The sequence below is a fragment of the Pseudorasbora parva genome, chromosome 1 (genome assembly GCF_024679245.1).
Source record: "Pseudorasbora parva isolate DD20220531a chromosome 1, ASM2467924v1, whole genome shotgun sequence".
Classification (NCBI taxonomy): Eukaryota; Metazoa; Chordata; class Actinopteri; order Cypriniformes; family Gobionidae; genus Pseudorasbora; species Pseudorasbora parva.
The window spans coordinates 2112713-2138972 of record NC_090172.1 but is presented as its reverse complement, the minus strand read 5'-3'; the positions used below and the strand labels follow the sequence as shown (position 1 = coordinate 2138972).

General features: G+C 37.2%; 1 protein-coding gene across 1 annotated transcript in view; it reads left to right on the top strand.

Annotated features, from left to right (window-relative positions):
• Positions 1 to 26260, top strand: part of piezo1 (piezo type mechanosensitive ion channel component 1 (Er blood group)) — a 202054-nt gene that overhangs the window by 98479 nt on the left and 77315 nt on the right. The window contains 7 exon segments of the mRNA XM_067452042.1: positions 5718 to 5913; positions 8301 to 8514; positions 10830 to 11004; positions 12424 to 12528; positions 24288 to 24378; positions 24485 to 24579; positions 25909 to 26169. Of these exon segments, the coding sequence (XP_067308143.1) occupies positions 5718 to 5913; positions 8301 to 8514; positions 10830 to 11004; positions 12424 to 12528; positions 24288 to 24378; positions 24485 to 24579; positions 25909 to 26169 (1137 nt within the window).

Genomic DNA, 26260 nt, shown 5'->3' with positions numbered 1-26260 from the left:
TATTTTGGCCTTTGGACAGCTATAACAGGGTCATCTAGAAATTAGGCATGGCCAAACATATTCAAAGTCTATAAATCTGAAACGAAAACACAGAACTTTGTGAATCTTGGTGAGCACATGCAACATATGATTCGAAACAAGCATGCATACGTTTAATGTAAAGATCGGACCATAGGTGGCGCTATAACTGTTAAAAAGCTGTTAAACTACTACATTTCCTAAATAAATAGCTTGTTTTGACTATAAATGGTCTTTTTCATCTATGACCCAAGTGGTTACATGCTTGCTAAATAAAACATAAAACCTTTTTACAAATTACTTAAAGCAGTTGAACCCCGATAATTGCTGAAATCAATGTATATATTATAGATTATGGTTAAAAAGACCAATCAGTTAATTGAAATGAGCCATCTAAGTGAATTAATTTGCTAAATTATCCAGCGCTGAGCAAGTCTTGGGGACTTTTTTATTTATTTCACACTTCAAATCATCATCTTGTTCGCAGAAAGCTCCGTGTTCTGACCTGGGTGTGTCGGGTTATTAAGAGTAGCAATTTTCATCTCCACATGACTTCGACAACAGTGCAACTACTGATTTATGCCAACATTTAGGGCATTGTATAGTTTTAGCCAGCTCTCAACCACCTGCCTTGTAAATTGGTGTAGGAACAACATAATATTTAAGCAACACATTCCTAAGTATAAGCCCGCGGTATGAGACTGAACGAACGCTATTATAACCTGATGCGTTTATACACATCTCTGACCTCGTTGCTTTACTGAGGAGAAAAGAAACTCTGCAGCAAACACCAATGTAAATCATTTCTTAATTGCATGTATTACTGTTTGATTTAAACTTCATAACATGGAGGGTTAGTCCTGATTGGTAGGTGGCTTATGAAGACAGTAATGAAACTTATAAGTAAAGTTGACTCTTGAATACGCTCTCAACACACAAATGCATGAAGCGGAAAGCTCTGAAAGGCAAAAGAGGAAAATAAAGAGAAAGAAAAAACTACTCGACAGGCATTTTCATAAAGCCAAACGGCACAACTTCTGGCATTTTTCCACCAGGACACCATGTGTTGTTTACAGCTTCCCATGATGTTATAATAAGTGTCCAGAGGATGAGATGGAAGCATGTAAGGTTCATATGGCAGTCTTTTTGATATTGTGATAGCCAATGGAAGAAACTGTGTGTGTGTGTGTGTGTGTGTGTGTGTGTGTGTGTGTGTGTGTGTGTGTGTGTGTGTGTGTGTGTGTGTGTGTGTGTGTGTGTGTGTGTGTGTGTGTGTGTGTGTGTGTGTGTGTGTGTGTGTGGGCATGTTTTTGTGACAAATGAGGACACAAATGTGTATAATGCCATGGGTATGACACAGGTATTACAGGAGAGGGTAAAATATGAGGACATTACCCATGGCCCCACTTTACAAAAGGCTTATAAATCACACAGGAGGAGTTTTTTTAGAAAGTAGGTTTAGGGGCTGTGTGTGTGTGTGTGTGTGTGTGTGTGTGTGTGATCTGGTAATCCCTACGTTATGGGGACAAAATGTCCCCACAAAGATGGCAATATCCGAAATTCTTGTCCTTGTGGGGACATTTTTAGGTCCCCATGAGGAAAACATCCTATAAATTACACAGAAGGAGTTTTTTTGAGAAAGTAAAAATGCAGAATGTTTCCTGTGATGGGTAGGTTTAGGAGCAGGGGTAGTGTAAGGGGATAGGATGTACAGTTTGTACATTATGAAATCCATTACGCCTATGGAAAGTCCCCATAAAACATGGAAACACGACTGTGTGTGTGTGTGTGTGTGTGTGTGTGTGTGTGTGTGTGTGTGTGTGTGTGTGTGTGTGTGTGTGTGTGTGTGTGTGTGTGTGTAATGGGTAGGTTTAGGGGCAGTGTAAGGGGATATAAAATACGGTTTGTACAGTACAAAAACATTATGTCTATGGAATGTCCCCACATTTCACAAAAACAAGTGTGTGTGTGTGTGTGTGTGTGTGTGTGTGTGTGTGTGTGTGTGTGTGTGTGTGTGTGTGTGTGTGTGTGTGTGTGTGTGTGTGTGTTTGCCACATTGAGGCTCACCCCTTCATTTGTGTGTATGAATAATCTGCATTGTGCTGGGTTTATTGGTTCTTATTTGACAAATAATAATTAAAAGCTCTGAGTTATAGTATTTCCCATTCATTTCCTATAGGTTCCCACTTTTGTCCATGAAGGACCAAGGCTTTTTTTAACCACTTAACATCGTTGAACAGAGTCCAATTTGTTTGTGTGTGTGTGTTCAGGTGGCAAAATTAAGGAAAAGTAGTTGTGTACCGCTCAAATTAAGGACTTATAACATTTGTCCCGTATGCCCCTTTAGGGTTAAACCAGCCTAAGGTTGACTATTGATCTACCAGTGGTTTCCCAGTCTGAGTAGTACCTTTAACCCCACTAAAACCAGCAAAACAGACCAGCCTAACCAGCTTTGGCTGATTTAAATGGTTGTCTTGCATAGCAATGATATAATATCTTTCATTCAAAATGTATCCACTGTTAGAAAATTTGCATTGTATGCATTTAGCAAATGCTTTTATCCGAAGCAAAAATAGCACTTTGCACATTTTGTCAATTGTACAACACATTTGTAAGTTGTCACTGGGATTAGTGCCCTTAAATAGACAACTTTGTACCTTATCCACCTCCAAAAGTAGTAATATGTACCCTTTAGATCCTGACACACTTCAAGAGAAATCGAAGAATAAACTGGTGTGACGTCAGTTCAAACTAAATTAGGTCAAAATTAAGTTCATTTGGAGTTTGTTTCGAGAGTTTGAGTTGCCGAAGCGAACTTTTCCGGAAAAGTTATACGGAACTACAGTTGGTCCGTGGCGATGGCGTAATAAGTGGGTGTGGCTCCGAGGCCCCGCCTTCTTTTAGCTGTAAATCTTCTGTCACTGTTTTTTTTCCCATTTTTAATGCTGTAAAGCTGCTTTCTTTATACTTTTTTTTCACCCATAAAGAAAGAACTTTTGCAGTGAGTTATCTGGCCCTTTAGTTTAACGTACTACTATGAACATTTTAGGGGTATATAAGGTACAAAGATAAGGTACCTGCCCCAGTGACGAGCTGCTGTACTAGTCAAGGTCAACATTTTTGCAATTTTTTTCCCTGAGAGTGTTTAGCCGACTCACTAATTAAGGTTTAAATGGGCCTGAAGATTCATTACATGGGACCATCCAAAGGGCAGCTGATGCCTTTTTGAGGCTCAGTGTTTAGTGCTGGAGACGGTGTTAATCGAGTCACATGAGGCTGTGGAATTAGGAACGTATTGACACTGGGCTGAAAGGCCTCGAAAAGACTGGAGGCCAACCTTCCCACGCCATTGAAAGAGTCTAACACAGGTTTCATATTCAAGAGATCAGCAAATGGGGCAGATGAGCCACGATGGGCAAGCAAAGATAGTCCTGCAAAATGAGACTTTTGACATTCAGTATAACCTCTGTGGCCAGTTGCATAAGCATCTTAGACTAGTCTTACAAGTTAGTCATCTAATTTGTTGGTCGTAATTAGATGATCCTAACTTTAAGTCAGTTCTCAATTAACTAATTAGCCCAATCAAATTGCTAGTTGGCCAAACTCCTGCTCTTCAATGTTTAGGGCTGGACTCATACAGCACACCCACAGAAAGTCTGACCAATATGACAAGCTCAAATCTGATTGGCTGACCATATGCAGCGTTGTTTAACGTTTGCTTTTTTTAAAGTTAATATCCAGAACGGTCCACCGTACCAGCCGAGACTAGGAGAAATGTGCTGTAAAAGTGCAGTTGCTGATATATTCTCAAATTAAAACGTTTTTTTTCTCTTTATGTCCCCATTAAAAAATTTTTCCCAAGCTTTATGGAGTATAAAGGCCCGTTTGCACCAGTTATATCGCCCTTTGCAAAAACCCAATAGGGTTTTTCCATTGACTTTGGTATTATTGCAGAAAATAAGCTCTGTGACCAATGTATTGTTACACATTTTGTTCAAAATCCTTAGCCGTCACACCAGTTCATTCTTCCATTTAATTTAAAGTATATCAGGGCCTTTATGGAGAAGCGGCTCACTGCAAAGCCAAATGACATCCAGCTTCCCCTCAATGGACGTTATAGAGTTAGACAACACCCTACTTAGCCTGGATGCCGGCCTCCCCTGATATTCCGGGTTCTCCGGAAAAAAAAATGGCGTTTGGGGGGTAAAATGTGTGTTATTTTGGCAAGGTTGCCTGCTAAAATTGTCATTCCTGGGTCTACATAATTAATAATAATAATACTAGAGCCGGGACTTTAACTCGTTAATTAAGATTAATTAATTACGGGACTTTAACGCGTTAATTAATGAAGCAAAATAACATAATTTTAACCACACTTATTTTTGCACCGCGGAACGTTTCTCAATGAATGAGTTTCGACGGACCGATTATACTGGAACACCAGCTAGCGCTCACGAGTCACGACAACAACAAACCACCAGAGTGAACATGAGCGAAGAAGCTGATGAGACCGCTCTGCTTGGCCCCGTGGAGGGGACATTTAGTTTTAAAAAACGAAAGGATGGAAGCGTCGACAAGAGCACGGTTGTGTGCAAGCGATACAACAAGGAGTTAGCGTATCACCGCAGCACATCGCGCCTCAAATATCACAAATACGCTTTTGCTACAATTAACGGCAAACATTGCGTTGGTCTGCTGGACTGAAATAAATAAACTATATTTTGTTGATTAAGCTTTCAGTCATTATTCAATGGGATACTAAAATAAATGTGAAAAATTTCTTCTCACTGTTCGCAGGTCAAATATTTATATGCAATTAAAATGCGATTAATTTCAATTAATTAATTACAAAGCCTCTAATTAATTAGATTTTTTTTTTTATCGGGTCCCGGCCCTAAATAATACATTTTATTTGTATTGCACTTTACATTTAGAAACAAATCTCAAAGTGCTACAGTTAAGATCATTTAAAAATAGGAAAATACTAATAGATTTAATAGCTTAAAGACATACACTCTAAAAACTGCTGGGTTAAAAACAACCCAAGTTGGGTTAAAAATGGACAAACCCAGAAATTGGGTTGTTTGAACCCATTGAATGGACCCATTAAAACAACCCAATTGCTGGGTTTGTCCATTTTTAACCCAACTTGGGTTGTTTTTAACCCAGCAGTTTTTAGAGTGTAAGCTCTCCAAAAAAATAAATGTTTTAAGTCATTTTTTTTTAAGTCTCAAGAGCTTGAGGTGCCCTCAGATGGTCGCGTAGGGCATTCCAAATCCAAATTGAGGTCGCTGTAACCCGCGGACATGGAAAACAACCCACGGGAAAACCGCAGACTTGGCAACACACTGCAGTTGAGTTCTGTTGACGTTTGACAACTAACATAATGCGTCGCTCCGCTGCTCTGATTGGTTGTAGGTCTATCCAATCGAGGTCTTTCCTGGTTGTGTTGAAACACGCCCCATAATCACAGCCCCAATGAAGTATGAGACTCATATTCTGACGTCAGGCTACACCCTACCCATATACCTCTATCTCTAAACATAACTCCACCCATTAGGTCCACAGAGGCGGAGCTTGCCCTGGTTTTACATCCAGAGAGGACATCAATTGGATCTGCAGTTAGCACCACTTGCCTTTATGTGGCCTACTTTTCCATCCTAATACCCATGACAAAGTCTCTGTCCTCTTCTTTTTAGGCGGACGAAACCGAAGACGAGGATGACGATGCAGAGAGAGAAGACGAGGGACTGTCCTGTAGTGAGAATGAGGATGAGGAAGGTCCTTATTCGAGCATTGGGGCGGCACATTTGGCAGCCCGCCTGCGTGCCACAGCACAGCGCTTCCTCAGGAACATGGGCCGCATCCTGGCCATCACACTACTGGCACTGGCTGGTGAGACAATCAGAACAATTCACAGAAGCAATGCAATATGAACAGGGCTTCACATTAACACCCCGAGGTGGACAAAGTACACGACTTCATTACTTGAGTAAAAGTGAGAGTACTACTGGTCAAATATTACTCGTTACAAGGGAAAGTTGTAAAAACTGATTTTTACTTAAGTAAAAGTACTGTTTTCAAAAGTACTTAAGTATCAAAAAAAGTTTTTTTTTTTTTTTTTTTTTTTGTCGCCGCATTATTGTATTATAGTTGTATAAATGCACATTATGCCATCATGGTTTAAGCCCGTCAGTGACGCTCCATCTGACACACTAGCAGACGACTAACTTAAACTCATTTAAATAGTTGTAGAAAAGTTACAAAGCTCTTTATAAAGCTGCTGTCACTTTAAGGCCGAATGCACGGATCCAATACACTGATACACATCTGATATTCTCACACTGTTCACCTTCACTGAAGACAGAATCAACTTTGTTTATGTGAATACTCCACTAAATGAGCATTTGGACATCCGTCTTCTTCCATTTTGCTCTAAACTATAAATCAGTGTTTAATAAATGCTGTGAAATCATTGAACTTCACGAGACTCTACAAGAGTGATTCCTGAAAGGCTTTCTGCAAAAACCCAAACACCTTTTAAAGAAGAAAAAAATCATCCGCTGACTTTCAAAGCTGCGACAGAAACGACTTTCGACCTTGATAGAAATGTAGTGGAGTAAAAAGGACGATATTTGTCTTTCAGATGGAGTGAAGTTAAAGTCAGAAGTTTACAGAAAAAATAATACTCCAGTAAAGTACAGATACTCAAACAGTGTCCTTAAGTACAGGACTGGAGTAAATGAGCTGAGCTACTGTCCAGCTCTGTTAACACCCTCCAACCCGGCATATGCAGGTGGACTTGGCACTTTGAAAAAATACATTTTTCAATTGTAGTCTTTTAAAAAGGCATCTGAAATTATAAACTAAGTGCAATGTAGTGTTGTCAAATATATATATTTGTTTAATACATATCGATACTGAAATTCTAATTTATTAATTCTAATTTAACAATGTCCCTTGAATTACACTCAAACCCGCCTCCACTCACTCACATGTTTGCTCCGGACGAGTATTGTTACTGTTAAAGGGCTTGAATTTCTCCATGGGATTGCATGTATTGCACATAATTGTATTAATTCCCGTAGATTTTGTGCTCACACTCACATGCAGCCGTCTCTCAGAACTAAATTGAGCACTTTTTTTAGTGCATATTGTGCTTAAACAGTCAAATATACACACAATAATGGTCTTGGCGAGTATTCGTGTAAACATTGTTTTGTGAAGGTAAACAGTTGAGAAAGAAAACACATGTGTAACAGTATAATGGATACGTGCATCAGCTCTTAAAGTGACAGCAGCCTAATAAACCTGCTGACAAATATCTATATGGCAGTTTTTCAGTGAAAATGTAGCGAGGCTAGTTGCTTTGGAGAACCACTAGCCATTAAAAAATTAATGTCAAGCCCTGAATACAAACAATAAAAGAAATTGAATGGAGGCGACAAAATACAAGGTCCTTTTGCTATTGAAATGTTTGTTTTCAATCCCTTCTAAATACTGTATTTTCCGCACTATAAGGCACACTTAAAAGCCTTTAATTTTCTCAAAAAAGTGTGCCTTATAATCCAGAGCGCCTTATATATGGATCAAAATGTTTCTGTACGACTGGTAAACTACAAAGCCGCACCGCGTCTCTACAGTCACTATTTGTATAAAGGGAACAGCGCTAGCACGGGACATGAACACCGATCAATTTCGAGGTGGTCCTTCTTGGTGCTTTCGTTTAATGAAAAGACGTAATCTCTCCATCCGAACACGAACTACCGTCTCGCAGGAACTGCCTAAAGATTACCAAGGCAGGGAGATATTGTTCAAATGCACATCAACGTTTGAACAACGTTACCTTGGGAGTGAACGGAGTTGTCAGTACGCTTAATAAAGTTTGACTTTATCTGACATTCCCTTTAGCACAGCTCCATTCACATTTATGCATTTGGCAGACGCTTTTATCCAAAGCGACATACATTGCATTCAATGTACACATTTTTACATTATTGTCAGATCTTCTCCATCTAATGTATGCATAATGCAAACCCAGTCAAACGTTTGACTGCAGTATTTTCTATTCTATGCGCTTTATAATCCGGTGCGCCCTATATATGAAAACAGGTCTAAAATAGGCCATTCATTGAAGGTGCGCCTTATAGTGCGGAAAATACGGTAGTATGTGTGACTAGAAATGATATGATATCTTGAAAATAGTGACAAATGGCTACTATTGCTCATATTCCACGTCATGCATCTTAAAGTGTACGGATTGCATGTCTTTCTCTCCGCAGGAATCACTTTACCCTCGGCGTTCTCCGCCTTCTACTTCCTCCTGTTTATTGGTGTGTGCACGTGGTGGGCTTGCCACTTTCCCATCAGCCATCTGGGGTTTAATACACTGTGTGTGATGGTGGCCTTCTTCACAGGCGGACACCTGGTGTGTCTTTACCTGTACCAGAGCTCATTCGCTCAAGAGATGTTCTCTCCGGCGGGCCTTTGGGCCAGGTACGGCTCTTCATTTCTCATCTTCACATTCCTAGTATGTTCATAATAACTGCTCGCTTCATTTCCACGGCCCTGTTATTGGTGCATTAATCTCATTTCGGCTAGATAGTGTACCATACCTCGTTTAACATCCTTGTTTGTCCTGGAACGACATTCCTGCTTACTGTGATTTAAAAGTAGGCAAACTCTGACAGCATGATTTGGGTTGGGTTTAATCTCAGGGCTAGGTTTGGGGTTGGGGTTGGGACTGTATTTTCTTGATAGGAATCTTGTTCCAAGACCAACAAAAGATGTTGATCCAGAAACATGTTCTGCTTGGCAGAATCGCACTGACCATTATTGGTAGTGACACCAAGAAATGATTATGTTGCTAATATGATGCAGGAAAATTATTAACTGTAAAATTACCATATTTATATACTATGGCATTTACATTGTTCTCCAATGTGCTTCAGAGAATAAACACATTGCATTATTGTATATATATATATATATATATATATATATATATATATATATATATATATATATATATATATATATATATATATATATATATATATATATTTCTTATACATTAATTGTTGTGTATTTATATAAAGATAATAATTATACACACTACACACACATCTATTATGTAATTCCCAAACTTTTATTTTGGATGCGATTAATCGATTTCACAGCACTTTATTTTTATTTTTATTTTATTTTTTATTTCTTCCTGCAGGTTTGGTCCACTATAAATTAAAATAAGAAATGTTGCCTTGGCTGAAATAGTTGAAATAAGATTTTTATTTTACTTCATTTCATGTTTACCTTTCTTTAGTAATTATTTCTTAGTAAACATATTAAAAGTCATATAAAAATATCATTACATTAATTGCGGATGGAATTTCCCTTCTCTCTGCCTGACTGTGGTGTGTGTGTGTGTGTGTGTGTGTGTGTGTGTGTGTGGGTTAAACAAGCAGTCCCGTTAATATGTGTTCATTACACAAGGCGTGTGTGAGAGCAGGGTGTGTATGTGTGTGAGAGAGAGCAGGGTGTGTGTGTGTGTGTGTGTGTAGGTGCGTAAGAGAGAGCAGTGTGTGTGTGTGTGTGTGTGTGACCTGGTAATCCCTACGTTATGGGGACAAAATGTCCCCACAAAGATGGCAATATCCGAAATCCTTGTCCTTGTGGGGACATTTTTAGGTCCCCATGAGGAAAACATCTTATAAATCACACAGAAGGAGTTTTTTTGAGAAAGTAAAAATGCAGAATGTTTCCTGTGATGGGTAGGTTTAGGGGCTGTGTGTGTGTGTGTGTGTGTGTGTGTGTGTGTGTGTGTGTGTGAGAGTGTGTGTATGTAATGGGCAGGTTTAGGGGCAGTGTAAGGGGATAGAAAATACGGTTTGTACAGTATAAAAAGCATTACGCATATGGAATGCCCCCATACGTCCCAAAAACAAACGTGTGAGTTTGTGTATGTAAATACCAGTCATTGCGGGCCTGAAATAGAGCCTCGGGCTGAGGAGATGAAGGTGTGTTTCCTTCAGCCTTGTGTAACGCTGAGACTGGAGCTGTAGCTCTGGACACACACACTCATGTCTCTGACACATTAATCGCTGCTGACCCGTGATCACTGTCACAGCTGTCACACTCACATAAAACACATCGCTGTCATAGACATGCCACACACACGCTCTCATCCTTCAGGATTATTAGCTGTGTTAAAGGTGCAATATGTCAGATTTTTTTTTCAGATAATTTTGCCTGTTTTAATCAAAAACTCACTTCATTTTTATTTTATTTTCAACAAAACAAGAAAAAAATATATTGTCATTTTACTGATCTAGTAAATGCATCTTGATTTAAGAATTGTTAGATATTCAGATGAGAAACAAGACAAAATGACTGAGTAAGAAGAGCATTTTTTGCAGTGTAACTAATGTCTAGCGCTGTTGTAGTTTCGCTCAAACATTACGGACCATGGCAAACAGACTTCGGGACAAAATGAGAAATCAAAAGAGACGTTTTCCAGATGGCGAGAGGTTTGCACCACACACACACACACACACACACACACACACACACACACACACACAGACACACACACACACACACACACACACACACACACACACACACATTTGCATTTGACATTTAAACACCGAGGAGCTGGACATGAACATGAGAACTGCGTCGAGCTGAAACTAGCAGGACACACTTTGCACCGGATGAATGATAGAGCCCAATAAGTCCAAATCTCAACAGTTGCCACTCACTCTTTCTTCAGAACATGGAGTATTGATTGTGTTTTCTTTGTTTGTCTCCAGACTCTTTGGCCTGAAGGATGTAATAAAGCCTGGGAACTGCTCTTCCTTTGACCTGGTCCTCAACACACAGCATGACTGGCCTGTGTATGTCAATCCTGGCATCCTCCTGCTCCTGTACTTCTCTGTGACCGTTGTGCTGAAGATCAACAGCTACACTCTGGGCCACAACGACAAGGTGCTTACACACACTCATATATTCAATAATAATAGCAATAATAATAATAATAATAATTCACCCTATATAGAAATGATCTCAAGACACTCACACACACTGTATGCGTGTTTCAGCAGAGTGTCAGTGCTGTTTTTCAACCAGCGGAAGTCAGGTTTAAAAACAAGAATAAAAGAGCTATACAGTGCATATAATTGAATTTAATGTTTTTTGTGTGTGTGTGTGGATTAAAGGGATAGTTCACCCAAAAATGAAAATTCTGTCATCTTTACTCTCCCTCATGTTGTTCCAAACCTGTGTGAGTTTCTTTCTTCTGCTGAACACAAAAGAAGATATTTTGAAGAATGTTTTTAACCAAGCAGAAAGAGCAACCATTGTATTTTTTCCCCTTCTATGGTAGTGAATGGTTGCTCTTTATGCTTTTTTTTTCTCTTTTCTGGGTGAACTATCCCTTTAATTCCTCGTAATGCATTAAAAAAAAACTTGTTACATTCCTAATGGAACCGGTTTAATATTTTGTACCTGAACGTTGCTATGTTTTTACCGGGTTATTGCATATTAAATGCCTTTTTAATAATTAAAAATTGAGAGGATTTTTTGACATTTAAAATGTCACTACAGCAACTACAGCAAATGTTTGTGTGATGCAAGAAAATATTGTAATTTTTATTCATTTTAATTCAAGATGTTAAAATATTTTATAGGTTTTTATCAATATTTATGAGAAATTGTATTTAAATATATAATTATATAAAATGTATAAAAACATATAATATGAGAATTACCAGTATGAACTCTATTGACATCAGTGGATTTAATACAATTCATATGAATGAATAACTCATGATGACTCAAAACATTCATGTTTTCAAACAAACATATTCATTTACTTGCTTAAAACTTTACTTTCAGACAAAAACAAGGTGATAAACATCCAGAATGCTGCAATGGTTCAGCACTTCTTTTTAACCCTTTTTGTGTGCATATGCAAGCATATTTATAAACAAAATATGTTTAAAACAATATGTGTAGGAAAGAGGCTGTATGTATTTTACAAGTACATTACAAAATACATAGTTTCATTTGTAAAGCCACACAAGTCAAAACAGACCTGAAACTGTAAAAGGTGTAACTAATTAGTTTAAATGCTTACATCTTTTATAGGTTTATTTAGACAGTCTTCACACATTTCCAGTGTTTTATTTTCATACTCAAATTCATACCGAATGCATTAGACAGAGTAAACCCTCTAATTGAGTCTTGATCCACTAATTAACGTGCGTCTCATTGCTTGTGTACTATACTTTGTCTGGTTATGTGAACTTGCGTAATGTGTGTGTGTGTGTGTGTGTGTGTGTGTGTGTGTGTGTGTGTGTGTGTGTGTGTGTGTGTGTGTGTGTGTGTGTGTGTGTGTGTGTGTAGACTCATGAGGGTGGAGCAGTGGAGGCCGTGCAGGCTGAGGCTGGAGAGGAAGTGGAGCTCCGGCCGTGGGAGGACAGGAGTCACAGCAGTGAAGATGACACTAAGGTGAGAACACACACACACACACACACACACACACACACACACACACACCCCATCATGAATCAGCATCACACACCCCATCATTATCACAGTACAGAAGGAGCTTCACAGCTGGGTTTTCACAGAGATAATGACGTGTGTCCAATGAGGAGGGGTGTAAGCTGACGCTTCGGTACAGCAGGAGAGAGAAAAATTCATATAAAACTGCTTTATTTTTATTTAACTGTGTTTACTAAACAAATTGTGTCTGTCCTTAAATTAATATAATAATCAACACTCAAAAAAAACACATTGTGTGCAAACACGTAAACTTCACGTAAGGCAGTTTCTGCATTAACTTCTAAATCTAATTATAAAATTAGGTTTTTACTCCAGTTCGCCGTTGAAATGCAATCATTAATGGCTGATTTATTTAAAGACACGTTTATAATCCAGACATCAGTAACAGGTTCAGTGGAATATAATAAATAGGTAAATATTGCATATACAGTATAGGTTAATATAATGAATATATAGGCTAATATAATGAATATATAGGCTAATATAATGAATATATAGGCTAATATAATGAATATATAGGCTAATATAGTGAATATATAGGCTAATATAGTGAATATATAGGCTAATATAGTGAATATATAGGCTAATATAGTGAATAAATAGGCTAATATAGTGAATATATAGGCTAATATAGTGAATATATAGGCTAATATAGTGAATATATAGGCTAATATAGTGAATATATAGGCTAATATAGTGAATATATAGGCTAATATAGTGAATATATAGGCTAATATAGTGAATATATAGGCTAATATAGTGAATATATAGGCTAATATAGTGAATATATAGGCTAATATAGTGAATATATAGGCTAATATAGTGAATATATAGGCTAATATAGTGAATAAATAGGCTAATATAGTGAATATATAGGCTAATATAGTGAATATATAGGCTAATATAGTGAATATATAGGCTAATATAGTGAATATATAGGCTAATATAGTGAATATATAGGCTAATATAGTGAATATATAGGCTAATATAGTGAATATATAGGCTAATATAGTGAATATATAGGCTAATATAGTGAATATATAGGCTAATATAGTGAATAAATAGGCTAATATAGTGAATATATAGGCTAATATAGTGAATATATAGGCTAATATAGTGAATATATAGGCTAATATAGTGAATATATAGGCTAATATAGTGAATATATAGGCTAATATAGACCTGCGTGAAGTTGGCCCCCCACCCAACGCAAAACTTCTGCAAAATAGTCTCAATCGTTTGTGCTCCGTTTGTGCTGGTTTGTGCCGTAAAAAATTTCGTTTGTGCTGCTTTGGTTTTTAAGATATTAAAAGAACATTTATAGGTCATTCTGAGGTCACTCAGCCCCCCACAAGCTCCAAATTCACCCCAAATAGTCTCAATCGTTTGTGCTCTGTTTGTGCTGGTTTGTGCCGGTAAAATTTTCGTTTGTGCTGCTTTCGTTTTTAAAATATTGGACTTTTAAATTATGGACGATGACGTCACCAGCCCCCCAACCTGCTCCAAATTCACCCAAAATAGTCTCAATCGTTTGTGCTCCGTTTGTGCTGGTTTGTGCTGGTAATATTTTCGTTTATGCTGCTTCCGTTTTTAAAATATTATACATTGAATTATAGACGATGACGTCACCAGCCCCCCGACCTGCTCCAAATTCACTTCAAATAGTCTCGTTAGTTTGTGCTCCGTTTGTGCTGGTTTGTGCCGGTAAAAGTTTCATTTGTGCTGCCTCCGTTTTTTAGATATTAAAAAAATATTAAGCTTTGCATTCTGAGGTCACTCAGCCCCCGACCTGCTCCAAGTTGACCGCAAATAGTCTCAATCGTTTGTGCTCCGTTTGTGCTGGTTTGTGCCGGTAAAAGTTTCGTTTGTGCTGCTTTCGTTTTTAAAATAATATACATTGAATTATAGACGATGACGTCACCAGCCCCCGGACCTGCTTCAAGTTGACCGCAAATAGTCTCAATCGTTTGTACTCCGTTTGTGCTGGTTTGTGCCGGTAAAAGTTTCGTTTGTGCTCCTTTCGTTTTTAAAAAATTATACATTGAATTATAGACGATGACATCACCAGCCCCCCCGACCTGCTCCAAGTTCAGCACAATTCTCCCTCGGTGTGAACACTTTTTAGGAATCAAATTGCAAAAGACTTTGTCAAGGATAACCATCACAGCATTTGTTCAATAAACAATTATTTTTATTCCATTCACTGGTCTCTCCTGATTTAACGTTTTAATTATTTGCAAGGGGTTTCATCTGCTGCACTTCACTCCCACCACTAGGTGTAAGTGACACACTAGTAGTGGAAATTAGTTAGTAGAGGAAAAGTTGATATAAAAATCAATCTACAAAAGTCGTTACTAAAACAAATCTGGCAAATGTAAGTACAATGTTTTACACTGTCAGTTACAATATTATTAGTTACCTTCAAGATTAATGGTACAACATTCAAAAGTTAAGATTGTCAAGGTTTATTGAACAGAAAACTCTTTGATAATACAACTATGAAATGGTAATTACAGCTGCAAGTTAGTTTTTTAATACATTGTGCATCTAGGAGTCAACCTATCCTTATATTTGAACAAATACAGTAATACATAAAATATGTAAACTGTACATGACATTTGAGTCAGGATTATTTCAGTAGGTAATTATGTTTGTTTATGCCAGATGCCCAAGAAACCAGCAGTCGACAGAGATTCCATTTTCACAGTCTTGTGCTCATCAAAAGAGGCCATAGTACAAAATGGCAACATAGCTACTCCTAATCAGAGCATCTGGACAGAGCTTAGTAAGCAGCTAGAAAACAAGATCACTGCAAAGGCTCTATACACTTTTGTTAAACTAAACAGGCACAAAATCTGGACTGCTTTAGGGTTTAATTGTGAACGTGATCATGAAACAAGTGGCAGTAGTGATAACACTGATTTTGAGCCAGGATCCCATTCCCCCAGACCAAAAGATGCCTGGACTTTTGATCTTGAAGTTCCATTTCAGAAATGGATTGAATTCATGCCTGAAACAGTTTCATACAAAGACAAGTTCTCCAAAACACAAAAAAGGGAATACACAATTTTGAAGCCGGGCATCTGGACGCATGTGATAAATCATCACATTTGGCAAGAAGTGAAATGCCCCTGCACAGTTGTCTTTAAAAGAGCCAAGGTCTATCCATCAGCCACAGATAAATATATAGAAATCAGAGGCAACTGTAAGGAGTGTCGTGGCCACATTCACATAAAATGTGACAGAGAGCCTGAAATGAACAGCCCAATGGTGTTCAAGTGTTTAATTAAAAACACTGATGACTCCCTGCACACTGGCTGTTCCAAACGTGCGATGTCTGGTAACTTGCGTTTGCAAATATCCAAAGAACTGTGTGAGGGTAGAATGGAGCCGCATGTGTGGAGGGCATCAGAAGCAGCAAAGCTGATGGAGTTTGGAGATCCTGAACCGAGCCATCTGCCTAATTTGGCCACCCTGCGCAAAGCAAAGCAAGAGAGAAATGACATAGAATTAGGTGACAAGGACCCGATTTTGTCAGTACAGATGCTAAAATACAGTCCACCTCACAGTGGTAGCATTAAAGACATTGGACTGGACAAGTTTTTCTGTCACTATTGGAGTCAAACACAAATGTATATGTACAAGTCATTATCAAAGACATCTACTAACCCCACTGTGAGTTTTGATGCAACTGGCTCAGTTGTGAGGAAACTACAGAGACCAAGTGGTAAATCTGGCCATATATTTTTATATCAGGGCGTTCTGGCACGAGATGAGAACTCAAGTGTCCCAGTGGTGCAAATGTTGTCAGAGAGACATGATGTTAATGCCATAACACATTGGCTGAGAGAATGGATACGCGCAGGTGCACCAACACCGAAGGAGGTTGTCAGTGACTTTTCTCTGGCTTTGCTTGGAGCTCTGGTCAAGGCTTTTACTCCTCATCCTGATCTAAAGACCTACGTCAATGAGTGTTGTGGTGTCTTACTCTGCAAACAGTCAGCAAAAGTGCCATCTTGTTTTGTTCGGGTTGATGTTGCTCACTGCATCAAGATGATCTGCCAGTGGGACTGCTTGAAGAAGAAACCACATCGCATCAAAGATTTTTTTGTGAGGTCAATGGCACAGCTTCTCATGTCACAATCCATGGATGATGCAAGAGAGCTACTACGCAGCATTACTGTTGTGGCTCTCAGTGAAGCAGAGGGCAATGACAGCTCTGGAGTCCCCCTCATATCAGAGAGGTGCAAGAAACACCTAAAAGCCAGAATTGCTGAAGAGTGTGTCATCATTCCAGATGTGGAGGGTGAGGACCTGGAAGAAGGGGATCCATGTGACCAAACACAGACAGACCTACGGCAGTGGGTGACAGACATATGTGATGAGAGCAGGTCACTTGCCGTATCTAATGGTGATCATGACAATATGCACTTTCTCCCTGAGATTATTCCCAATATAATCTGGATTGCAAGTTACTTGCCACTCTGGACAGGAGTAATGATCCCTCACCACCGAAGCACCAATATCACCGCAAGTTCCGCCAATGTTGAAGCAGAGTTCAAAAACATCAAACATGGCCTTTTCAAGCATGAAAACCTGCCTATTCGGGTGGATCGATTCATTGCTCGACATCTGTCCTTCATTGAAGGCAACATGCGAATTTGTTCTGCTAAACAGAAAGCTGGGGAAAAAAGTGAAGAAGATACAACCATTTCAACAGTGATCACGACAGACAACAATCCACTACCCACCACAACCTGTATTGATGGAAAGACAGAAATGGGCACTTACTGTTCTGGGAAGTCTGACCCCCTCACAATCATCCATCCAACAGATGAAGACGCTGTTGAAAACTGGAGAGGCCAAGCGGTTCCACCCAAAAAGAGGAAGAGGAACTCATACCTCTCTCCTTGTCCTGAATGGCTCCATGCGGATCCATCTGTCAGGGGAAAAAAACTGAAAGTAGATCTGTTGAAAAATGGAAATAATCAACAGCCTGTTAAACTCAGGAAATCAAGAGTCTCTGTGCTGAACACATGTGCATTCGATGCTTTTTGTCAGTGCTTATGTTGTGCTTTCTGCGATAGTGTCACTTTTGAAAATATTGTTTGCGGTGAGGATTCCAACAACCTCCTCCAACTTGTGAAATCCATCACCACAAAGGGTCTGAATGCACAGGCCTACATACAGAGGGCAGAGCTGGTGAGTGGAATATTCAAAGCTGTCCGATTGAAATCTGGTGCTCTTCAAATCGATGCACAGTGCCACATCTCCACTATCATAGGAAAGTCAATGATAAAACATGCGTGTGTTTCCCTCACAAAACAGTGCTCCTCTCAGTATTGTGGTCTCAGCAAACAAGTCACAAGGGAAATTCCATTAGTTTGTACTTCTGTTGCTGTACTACAGGCTTCTGGCATGGCTCATCTTCAGACCGCGGTAGAAGAAGGCCTTAACCTTCCGGAGTCCCCCTGCCTCAGGCCAATCCAAAGTCCGTCACAGTGTCCCTCTGCATTCAAGACAGGTGCCACAGGGAAAGAGCTCTGTGCAGGAAAAGTCTCTCACAGTTACAGTCTGGGAGAACTTCTGTGGGTTGACACTGACCTGGAAAGCAACTCCACAGAATTTGCTTTGCGTGAATTTCCCTCTAATTTGATGCTCCAAGGAGAGAGATTTACTTTAAGGGCAGTCATTGCTTTCAGAGGAGGCTTAACCCAGGATGCTCTTGGACATTATGTGGCCTACTGCAGGAGGTCTCCATGTGTCTGGGAGATGTATGACGACCTGAGAAGTGGAGTAACAGGAGCGTCAGAAAAAAACAAAATATGCCCACATGCTGTATTATACACAAAAGACTAATTTCATTATTTAAAATTACTTTCACAAGTACACGTATTTTTGTTGTATGCCACACAACCTTGTTTTCCGATTCCTGTTTGGAGAAGAAGTATCTGCTTTTTTTGAAGTCAGGCTTGATGATGTTTGCACTCAAGTCTATTATTATGTGTGGCATTTTTGGTTTGAATACAGATAGTAGCTTGTCAGTATTAAGTGTTTTTAAGTTTAAGTTTTAAAGGTCCATTATTTGTGTTAATGGATGTTCAATAGTACACAGCAATTCAAAAGTAAAATCACTTTACTTGGCTTAATTTCGAATTCATTGAGTCATGAGTTTCCACATACATTATAGTTGGAAAACATTAGGCTTTAATGTTTCTGAAAGAAGTCTCTTCTGCTCACCAAGTCTGTATTTATTAGATCACAAATACAGTGAAAACTTTAAATCAGCTGTGAATATATAGTTAAGTGTAATTTATTCCCGTGATCAAAGCTGAATGTATCATTATTACTCCAGTCTTCAGTGTCACATGAATCTAATGATTTGCTGCTTAAGAAACATTAATTATCATCAATGTTTTTTTTTTTTGTGTGTGGAAACCATGATACACAATACATCAAAGGTTGTATGTATATAAATGGATATTTTTATTCAGCAAGGACACAATAAATCAATCAAAAGAGACAGCAAAGACAATTATACTGATACAAATATTACTATTTAAAATAAATTTGTATAATAATGTATGATAAACGTTATACATACAATGTAATTGTATGTTAAAATAAATAAAAGTTATTTGTATCTTTGATTTATAGACAGGTAAAAAACACAAAAATGTATCAAGGTTTTTACAAAAATATTAAGCATGCAATTTTATTTTTTATTTTTTACATTGATAAAAATAAGAACCATTCTTTATTTTACTATGATTTCTGAAGGGTGATATTAAAGACTGAAGTATGCGGAAATTTGAGCGTTGACATTACATACATAATAATTATTAATTTAAAGTGTAATATTTCACAAAAACTGCCTTTGGTGAGGTTAAGAGACTTGTTTCAAAAATATTTAAAAATCTTATTTCCAAACTTTTGACCGGTTACTTTACTGTATAGGAGATACGCACATATTTAGCCTATTGTATAAACACATTAGCAAACAGATTAACGTTATATGGTGCGTGCATTAGTGACAATGTTAATTTTACCACTGTTATTCACGTAAAAACATGCATTAACAAGTAAAAAACACTTACCTTGGACTGGAGTTTGTTTTACATCCACATCCTGTGATCCGCCGTGTCCGTTAAAAGTTGAAAAATGCACAGTAATGCTACTGTTTAATGTAATTTGGTTTGCCGTTTGAATCAGGCTAACTTGTATTGTTAAAAAAAGAAAGCCACAAAACGAAACTTTTACCGGCACAAACAAGCACAAACGGAGTACAAACGATTGAGACTATTTGCGGTCAACTTGAAGCAGGTCCGGGGGCTGGTGAATATATAGGCTAATATAATGAATATATAGGCTAATATAGTGAATATATAGGCTAATATAGTGAATATATAGGCTATTATAGTGAATATATAGGCTAATATAGTGAATATATAGGCTAATATAGTGAATATAGAGGCTATTATAGTGAATATATAGGCTAATATAGTGAATATATAGGCTAATATAGTGAATATAGAGGCTATTATAGTGAATATATAGGCTAATATAGTGAATATATAGGCTAATATAGTGAATATATAGGCTAATATAATGAATATATAGGCTAATATAATGAATATATAGGCTAATATAGTGAATATATAGGCTAATATAGTGAATATATAGGCTAATATAGTGAATATATAGGCTAATATAGTGAATATATAGGCTAATATAGTGAATATATAGGCTAATATAGTGAATATATAGGCTAATATAGTGAATATATAGGCTAATATAGTGAATATATAGGCTAATATAATGAATATATAGGCTAATATAGTGAATATATAGGCTAATATAGTGAATATATAGGCTATTATAGTGAATATATAGGCTAATATAGTGAATATATAGGCTAATATAGTGAATATATAGGCTAATATAGTGAATATAGAGGCTATTATAGTGAATATATAGGCAGATATAGGTTAATATAATGAATATATAGGCTATTATAGTGAATATATAGGCTAATATAGGTTAATATAATGAATATATAGGCTAATATAGGTTAATATAGTGAATATATAAGCTAATATAGTGAATATATAAGCTAATATAGTGAATATATAGGCTAATATAGTGAATATATAGGCTATTATAGTGAATATATAGGCTAATATAATGAATATATAGGCTAATATAATGAATATATAGGCTAATATAATGAATATATAGGCTAATATAGTGAATATATAGGCTAATATAATGAATATATAGGCTAATATAGTGAATATATAGGCTAATATAGTGAATATATAGGCTAATATAATGAATATATAGGCTAATATAGTGAATATATAGGCTAATATAGTGAATATATAGGCTAATATAGTGAATATATAGGCTAATATAGTGAATATATAGGCTAATATAGTGAATATATAGGCTAATATAGTGAATATAGAGGCTATTATAGTGAATATATAGGCAGATATAGGTTAATATAATGAATATATAGGCTATTATAGTGAATATATAGGCTAATATAGGTTAATATAGTGAATATATAAGCTAATATAGTGAATATATAAGCTAATATAGTGAATATATAGGCTAATATAGTGAATATATAGGCTATTATAGTGAATATATAGGCTAATATAGTGAATATATAGGCTAATATAGTGAATATATAGGCTATTATAGTGAATATATAGGCTAATATAGTGAATATATAGGCTAATATAGTGAATATATAGGCTATTATAGTGAATATATATGAATATATAGGCTATTATAGTGAATATATAGGCTAATATAGGTTAATATAATGAATATATAGGCTAATATAGGTTAATATAGTGAATATATAGGCTAATATAGGTTAATATAGTGAATATATAGGCTAATATAGGTTAATATAATGAATATATATGCTATTATAGTGAATATATAGGCAAATATAGGTTAATATAATGAATATATAGGCTAATATAGGTTAATATAGTGAATATATAGGCTAATATAGGTTAATATAATGAATATATAGGCTAATATAGGTTAATATAATGAATATATAGGCTAATATAGTGAATATATAGGCTAGTATAGTGAATATATAGGCTAATATAGGCTAATATAATGAATATATAGGCTAATATAGTGAATATATAGGCTAATATAGTGAATATAGAGGCTAATATAGTGAATATATAGGCTAATATAGTGAATATATAGGCTAATATAGTGAATATATAGGCTAATATAGTGAATATATAGGCTAAAATAGTGAATATATAGGCTAATATAATGAATATATAGGCTAATATAGTGAATATATAGGCTAATATAGTGAATATATAGGCTAATATAGTGAATATAGAGGCTAATATAGTGAATATATAGGCTAATATAGTGAATATATAGGCTAATATAATGAATATATAGGCTGATATAATGAATATTAAGGTTAATATAATGAATATATAGGCTAATATAGGTTAATATAATGAATATATAGGCTAATATAATGAATGTATAGGTTAATTTAATGAATATATAGGCTAATATAGGTTAATATAGTGAATATATAGGCTAATATAGGCTAATATAGTGAATATATAGGCTAATATAGTGAATATATAGGCTATTATAGTGAATATATAGGCTAATATAGTGAATATATAGGCTAATATAATGAATATATAGGCTAATATAATGAATATATAGGCTAATATAGGTTAATATAATGAATATATAGGCTAATATAATGAATGTATAGGTTAATTTAATGAATATATAGGCTAATATAGGTTAATATAGTGAATATATAGGCTAATATAGTGAATATATAGGCTAATATAGTGAATATATAGGCTAATATAGTGAATATATAGGCTAATATAATGAATATATAGGCTAATATAGTGAATATATAGGCTAATATAGTGAATATATAGGCCAATATAATGAATATATAGGCTAATATAATGAATATATAGGCTAATATAGTGAATATATAGGCTAATATAGTGAATATATAGGCTAATATAGTGAATATATAGGCTAATATAGTGAATATATAGGCTAATATAGTGAATATATAGGTTAATTTAATGAAAATATAGGCTAATATAATGAATATATAGGCTAATATAGTGAATATATAGGCTAATATAGTGAATATATAGGCTAATATAGTGAATATATAGGCTAATATAGTGAATATATAGGCTAATATAGTGAATATATAGGCTAATATAGTGAATATATAGGCTAATATAGTGAATAAATAGGCTAATATAGTGAATATATAGGCTAATATAGTGAATATATAGGCTAATATAGTGAATAGATAGGCTAATATAGTGAATATATAGGCTGATATAGTGAATATATAGGCTAATATAGTGAATATATAGGCTAATATAGTGAATATATAGGCTAATATAGTGAATATATAGGCTAATATAGTGAATATATAGGCTAATATAGTGAATATATAGGCTAATATAGTGAATATATAGGCTAATATAGTGAATATATAGGCTAATATAGTGAATAAATAGGCTAATATAGTGAATATATAGGCTAATATAGTGAATATATAGGCTAATATAGTGAATAGATAGGCTAATATAGTGAATATATAGGCTGATATAATGAATATATAGGCTAATATAGTGAATATATAGGCTAATATAGTGAATATATAGGCTAATATAGTGAATATATAGGCTAATATAGTGAATAAATAGGCTAATATAGTGAATATATAGGCTAATATAATGAATATATAGGCTAATATAGTGAATATATAGGCTAATATAGTGAATAAATAGGCTAATATAGTGAATATATAGGCTAATATAGTGAATATATAGGCTAATATAGTGAATATATAGGCTAATATAGTGAATATATAGGCTAATATAGTGAATATATAGGCTAATATAGTGAATAGATAGGCTAATATAGTGAATATGTAGGCTAATATAGTGAATAGATAGGCCAATATAGTGAATATATAGGCTATTATAGTGAATATATAGGCTAATATAGTGAATAGATAGGCTAATATAGTGAATATATAGGCTAATATAGTGAATAGATAGGCTAATATAGTGAATATGTAGGCTAATATAGTGAATAGATAGGCCAATATAGTGAATATATAGGCTAATATAATGTTTTCCCGCCTTGTTGGCAGAGGTTATTTACACTGACTCCGCCCACTGGTGTCTGTCAGATGCTGGATTGTCAACAGTAGCAATACTGTTGAGTTAGAAAGTTTTGACGCAAACCTACCCAAGTTTGAATCCAGCTTTTGCAGATTCGCTCTACTCCCCTTTCTCATCACATATCAGTTCAGAAAGGCATTTATTTTCATTAAAAAATTAAGAATCTGCCACTATTTATAAGTGTAAATATCATCTAACTACTATTTATACTTATTCCAAAGAAAACACGGGCCTTTTTACAGTGTAAGTAGAATATATCGCTATTAAACTTAATGTAAATAACCGCTGCCATTATCTGATCACATTTTACAATGTCAAGCGAATGCTGAATATTCAGAGCTTTAACCACTTCTTACCTATTAATGATGTGGAATAAATGTTTGATTAATATTTGATAATCATCAGATGAATTGATTATGTGTGTTCTGACACACACTCCTCATGTTTTGTGTGGCGTAGCAAACACTTCTCACCGCGGGAGACTCGCCTCTGTCTGAAGCACTCGTCTCTAAAGAACCCGTGAGCAATGGCTCAGGCCAACAGGACATGGGTGAGGAAACACAAGGACATTACACTCACAGAAGATCCCAGTTCACATTCAGGTGTATCCTAACGTGTGTGTGTGTGTGTGTGTGTGTGTGTGTGTGTGGGTGCAGCACCGGCTGGAGAGGCTGCGGCCGATAATCCTCTGCGTCTGGTGGGACGAATGATCCTGCAGCAGAGTTACATCTGTGCCCTCATCGCCATGATGGTAATCCATCTATCCATCCATCCATCCATCCATCCATCCATCCATCCATCCATCCATCCATCCATCCATCCTTCCCTTCCTCCCTCCCTCCCTCCCTCCCTCCCTCCCTCCCTCCCTCCCTCCATACCTCCCTCCCTCCCTCCCTCCATACATCCATCCACCCATCCATCTATTCATCCATCCACCCATTCATTCATCCAACCACCCATCCATCCATCTGTCCCATCCATCCATCCACCTCTCTATCCATCCATTCATTCATTCATCCATCCAACCACCCATCCATCCATCTGTCTGTCTGTCCCATCCATCCACCTATCCATCCATCCCCCCATTCATTCATCAATCCGTCTGTCCTCCCATCCATCCACCTATCCATCCATCTGCCTGTCCCATCCATCCACCCATCCATTCATCTATCTGCCTGTCCCATCCATCCACCCATCCATTCATCTATCTGACTGTCCCATCCATCCACCTATCCATCCATCCATCTGCCTGTCCCATCCATCCACCCATCCATTCATCTATCCGTCTGTGCCATCCATCCACCTAGCCATCCATCCACCCATCTGTCTGTCCCATCCATCCACCTATCCATCCATCCATCCATCCATCTGCCTGTCCCATCCATCCACCCATCCATTCATCTATCCGTCTGTCCCATCCATCCACCTAGCCATCCATCCACCCATCTGCCTGTCCCATCCATCCACCTTATCCATCCATCCATCCATCCATCTGCCTGTCCCGTCCATCCACCCATCCATTCATCTATCCGTCTGTCCCATCACCTAGCCATCCATCCACCCATCTGCCTGTCCCATCCATCCACCTATCCATCCATCCATCCATCCATCTGCCTGTCCCATCCATCCACCCATCCATTCATCTATCCGTCTGTCCCATCCATCCACCTAGCCATCCATCCACCCATCCGCCTGTCCCATCCATCCACCCATCTGCCTGTCCCATCCATCCACCTATCCATCCATCCACCCATCTGCCTGTCCCATCCATCCACCCATCCGCCTGTCCCATCCATCCACCCATCTGCCTGTCCCATCCATCAACCTATCCATACATCCACCCATCTGCCTGTCCCATCCATCCACCCATCCTTCTATATGTCGGTCCCATCCATCCACCTATCCATCCATCCACCCATTCATCTGCCCAACTATCCATCCATCCATCCATCCACCCATCTGTCTGTCACTGGGCTGCCAAGCCCCACCCATATTCAGTTCCTCCTCCGTTCTATTCTATATTAAAATGACCTTCAGATATGTGCCTGTAATGCATGTATGACAACTTGTCCTCTTGCAGGTGTGGAGTATAACGTACCACAGCTGGCTGACGTTTGTGCTGCTGCTGTGGTCGTGCCTGATCTGGATGCTGCGGGCGCGCCAACACTTCGCTGCTCTTTGCTCTCCCTTCATCCTGCTGTATGGCTTGGCTCTGTGTTGCCTGCAGTATGTGTGGGCCATGGACCTGGAGCCGGAGCTGCCCCAGCACATCGGCACCATGAGCCTGCGCCAGCTGGGCCTGGACCCCGCAGATTATCCCTGTTTGCGTTTGGGAGCCATGGTGAGGACAGTGAAGCTCTGGCATATTTACTTTACGTATGACTGCCATTATCACATAACACTGGCAAATAAAATGTGTGTTTAATAGAAGT